Source organism: Gadus macrocephalus, chromosome 21 (genome assembly GCF_031168955.1).
Source record: "Gadus macrocephalus chromosome 21, ASM3116895v1".
Classification (NCBI taxonomy): domain Eukaryota; kingdom Metazoa; phylum Chordata; class Actinopteri; order Gadiformes; family Gadidae; genus Gadus; species Gadus macrocephalus.
In genome coordinates, this window is record NC_082402.1 from 12,041,845 (window position 1) to 12,046,844 (window position 5,000).

The 5,000-nt window shown below is 47.3% G+C and overlaps 1 protein-coding gene across 1 annotated transcript in view; it reads right to left on the bottom strand.

Moving 5' to 3' along the window:
• Window positions 1–5,000, bottom strand: part of lama2 (laminin, alpha 2) — a 146,501-nt gene that overhangs the window by 89,426 nt on the left and 52,075 nt on the right. Inside the window, 7 exon segments of the mRNA XM_060042433.1 lie at window positions 593–793; window positions 795–806; window positions 1,364–1,449; window positions 1,452–1,465; window positions 3,219–3,276; window positions 3,947–4,071; window positions 4,676–4,853. Coding sequence (XP_059898416.1) covers window positions 593–793; window positions 795–806; window positions 1,364–1,449; window positions 1,452–1,465; window positions 3,219–3,276; window positions 3,947–4,071; window positions 4,676–4,853 — 674 coding nt within the window.

Here is a 5,000-nt window from a genome sequence, read left to right on the forward strand (position 1 = left end):
TTCATAATCTTCGGCCTCCTCTATCCACTCCTCATTCTCCTCTTCATCTTTGTCCTCCTCCTCAACTTCCGTCCCTCCTCTTCACCGTCTGCCTCCTCATCTCTGGGCGTCCTCCTCAACCTACTGCTGATGTCCTACTTCCTTCTCCTTCCTTCCTTCCTTCCTTCCTTCCTTCCTTCCTTCCTTCCTTCCTTCCTTCCTTCCTTCCTTCCTTCCTTCCTCTTAATGACCTGACCTCTGTGACTTTGCCATTGCTCTTTTTCTCCATTCATAATGTCTCACTTCCACATATTCCTTCAGATCTTGTTTTATGTTTCTGTTTGTTCCCCTGAAAATCTCTCTAATTATCTTTGGAATTTAGATTAGATTAGTATTTTTTTACTTTAACTATTTGTACCCCGGTTGTTACTAAACAAAATGCCTGAAAATTCCTTAACTATATTAAACCGGAAAGCGGGAAGGGAAGGTTTTTTCCTATGTGTTTGTTATCAAATTTTCTTTATACTGCCTCAAATGAACCAGGAGTTTTCCTGGTCAATTTGAGATCTTGAGGCTAAGAGGTCTAACCCCACCTCCCTTAGATATGATCTGAATGAAGGATATGCAGCCCTCTTAAGCTACGATAACGATGGCACTGAGTTGGTTGATGTACGTGGGATCTTACATTCTGATAGGCCAAGGGAGAGGCGGAGCATTGGCTGGCCACGCCCATGCAGGAACACTTTTCACATCCCCGGCGATTGTCGCGGCGCAGGTTGTAAAACCCCAGTTTACAGCGGTCACAGTTCTCCCCCTTCCACATTCTCCTGCAGGGGGAACACACACACACACACACAAACACAACACACACACACACACACACACACACACACACACACACACACACACACACACACACACACACACACACACACACACACACACGCACACACACACACACACACACACACACACACACACACACACACACACACACACACACACACACACACACGCACACACACACACACACACACACACACACACACACACACACACACACACAAGGTTTATGTGCTGTGTTAAAAGTGATATAAGCACTAGGCATGTTATTGCCGTGCTAATGTCTAGAGGGTAATGGTGTCAAGGATTACTGTTTGTATACTGTGTGTATATGTGTGTGTGTGTGTGTGTGTGTGGTGTGTGTGTGTGTGTGTGTGTGTGTGTGTGTGTGTGTGTGTGTGTGTGTGTGTATTTGTGTGGCTGTGTGTGTGTGTGTGTGTGTGGTGTGTGTGTGTGTGTGTGTGTGTGTGTGTGTGTGTGTGTGTGTGTGTGTGTGTGTGTGTGTGCGTGTCTATATACTAATGCATGAGTGTGTGCATACCTTGCAGTAACAGGGAGTTCTACACGGGTCATTGTTGGTGCTTCCCTCAATACTGCAGGCACAACGCTCACAGGATGGAAGCCCTTGTAGCCATAGGCACACCTGGACAGACACAGACACACACCACAGTGGTAATGGTCCTGAGGAGACCAATCACTAGACTTACAGCCCTGGTGAGCATGTTGGTTAATGTTATCAACATTTTCTATTTTACATTTTTACATGACATAATAATTATTATTATTATTGTTAATAACAAAATAAGGGCATGCTGCTACCACAATGTTGCATTGCCTTTCGGTTCAATATGGCCTTGAGCTAGTACCTAGGAAATGTTATAACCTTCGGGTTTACAGAAAATTGTGTGTGTGTTTGTTACCGCACGTATGTATATGTGTGAGAGTGTGTCTCTGTGTGTGTGTGTGTGTGTGTGTGTGTGTGTGTGGTGTGTGTGTGTGTGTGTGTGTGTGTGTGTGTGTGTGTGTGTGTGTGTGTGTGTGTGTGTGCGTTTGCTTGGGTGATTGTGTGACTGAATGCTTGCAGATATGTGTGTACGTATGTGTTGTTTTGTACGTGTGTGTGTGTGTATTTGATACTGCATTCAGGCATGCGTATATGTGTGTGTGTGTGTGTGTGTGTGTGTGTGTGTGTGTGTGTGTGTGTGTGTGTGTGTGTGTGTGTGTGTGTGTGTATGTGTATGTGCGTGTGCCTCAGAAAGATTCCCAAAGAAACAACTTCTTAATTAGACTGAGTGTAATGTGGCAATTGAGGGCCTTTATATATTTAATGGATGGGTGGTCTGCTTAACTGAATCCCCCTCATGGACGGTAAAGGAACATGCCCCCCCCCCCCCCCCCCAAACCGCCACAATCCAAAGAGGAACACTAACTTCTATGCTGACGTTCCGCACAATGACCTTGTAAGGACATTATCCACCAACGCTTTATTAACCAAGGCGGGAGATAAAGGTTAAAACCATGCACTTTCACTATTATCAGATACTGAATGTATGAAAGTGATTGGAATGTGATTAGAATGTGTGTGTGTGTGTGTGTGTGTGTGTGTGTGTGTGTGTGTGTGTGTGTGTGTGTGTGTGTGTGTGTGTGTGTGTGTGTGTGTGTGTGTGTGTGTGTGTGTGTGTGTGTGTGTGTGTGTGTGTCTGTTTGTGGGCATTCCAAACCATTGATCAATCTCAGGGATACTATCAAAGCATGGTCGTATGAAGACCTTCATTGTCAGGATTTAGTGTTTTTTATTCTTTATTTGTTTGTATTATTGGGCTTTTTGTATTGGATTAGATTGCATTGGTATTTGGATTGTATGAAATGTTAGTCTGGAAGGATATTCTATTCTTGTATTAAATGACGTTCCACTGTTATATTTCACAGCTTTTCACAATTATTGTGTTTTAATATAGTTTACACAAAAAATAAAATAAATCATAGGAATATATATCAAAGCACCTCTGAACATAAAAAAGGAAATAAATCGACTTAATTAACAGAAATTTCATAGGCTTAAAGCCCTATTAAATACAAATCTAATCCAATCTTAGGCCATGGCAGTTTGGGTTATCCAGTCACTTGTTTTGTGAACGTCTGGACCAAGAGGTTAATTGTACATAACAATATTAATGTTTTATTGATTGAAGGTGTTGAAAATGTCCCCCACCATAATAGAAACTTTGCGGCAACTCCAGATACACTAATTGGAACAGACAACAGCTGAAAGGTTTTGCTCACCTGTCAAAAAACATCTCCATCTATCTGTGTGTGTGTGTGTGTGTGTGTGTGTGTGTGTGTGTGTGTGTATGACAGAGAGACTGTGTTTGTGTGTGTGTCCGTGTGTGTCTCACCTGTCACATTGTAGACCTTCGAAACCCTCCTTACACGGGCACGACCCTGCTGGCATAGCTGTCAATCACACACACACACACACACACACACACACACACACACACACACACACACACACACACACACACACACACACACACACACACACACAGACACACACACACACACACACACACACACACACACACACACACACACACACAGACAAACGTAACAGTACAGACATTGATATGGATTCGGCGTCTCTATGAAGCGGAGGGAATAACTAAAACAGGCCTCCCTTGTAGTCACCTCTGTTGGTAAACAAAGAGGGAAATCACCCTCTAATATTAAATAGCGCTGATAGAGGCCTCATTAATAACGAGGCCCGCTAATGAGGTTGGACCCCCCCCCGACCTCCCCCTTCCTTCAGGTGCACCGCTGCTCCATTACCAAACCGAGCTGCAGGACAGCAAGACCCGGGTGCACGTCCACGTGCACATCGAGAGGTGGGAGGTTCACGTGCATTGAGGGAGGAGTGCTAGTGCGTGTCCCGGCCGCGCGCAGTCAGCGGGAGAAACTCGCAAGAGAATAACATTCATTCAGGGTCTTGACATTGATGCTAGGTAAATTAAAAAAAAGTAGCCTATACTCGTGACACGACCGGCTCTGATGGATCGGTCTAACGTAGTAGAACAGTTGTCTGCACAGGTTAGAAGGAAGACAGCGATAGGTGGAGAATACGTACTGGGTGTGGCCTGGCTATCGTCGGAGACACATGATTGGCTGGTGGACCCGTCAGGGTGACAGAGGCAGGGGCGGCAGGGCTCCGGGTCCTCAGGGCTCACCTGCACCGGCAGAACACATGGACACCTCAGCCCGCTGGGAGGAGGGAGCTCATCACCGCAAAGATGCTCCATATGAGACCGCAGCAAAGGCTTGTACGTATGGATACTGGACTTCACCATCCAGTGTCCCTGCGCAGCACTCTGGGATGGGTGTGCTTTAGCCAGAAAAGCAGCAACCCACCCAACTAAACCAGTGGCTCGGACCCACCCAGTCAACTAAACCAGTAGATTTGCCCACCAACCCCACTTAACCAGTAGTTAACTTGGGACACACCCAACTGAACCAGAAGATTGGAGCCACCCACCTAGCTAAACCAGTCGATGGGACCCAACCAACTAAACCAGTAGCTTGGAGCCACCCACCTAGCTAAACCAGTCGATGGGACCCAACCACTAAACCAGTAGATTGGAGCCACCCACCTAGCTAAACCAGTCGATGGGACCCACCCACCCAACTAAACCATTAGATTGGACCCACCCACCCAACTAAACCAGTAGATGGGACCCAACCAACTAAACCAGTAGCTTGGAGCCACCCACCTAGCTAAACCAGTAGATGGGACCCACCACCCAACTGAACCATTAGATTGGACCCACCCAACTGAACCAGACGACGGGAGGCAGCCTACCCCTTGTGGCCGTAGTACCCGGCGCTGCAGTTCTCACAGTTGACGCCCGCGGTGTTGTGGCGGCAGCCGACGCAGACTCCCCCCCCTCTGCGCTGGCCCGTGGCGTCCAGGCTGAGCGTCAGGTCGGCCACCGTCTGGTTGAAGTAGCAGTCGTCGGCCTGGCCGTGGCAGTTGCACTCTGGACGGGGACACACACACAGTGATGATGAGGGGCTCCGACCGCGATGGACCACGGGCTGAACCCGCCTGCTCTGAGGGCGTTCCTGGGGGAACCGGGTGGTTTCGTGGGGTGTTATCGGTGATTTCTTGGGACTATATTTAGTTG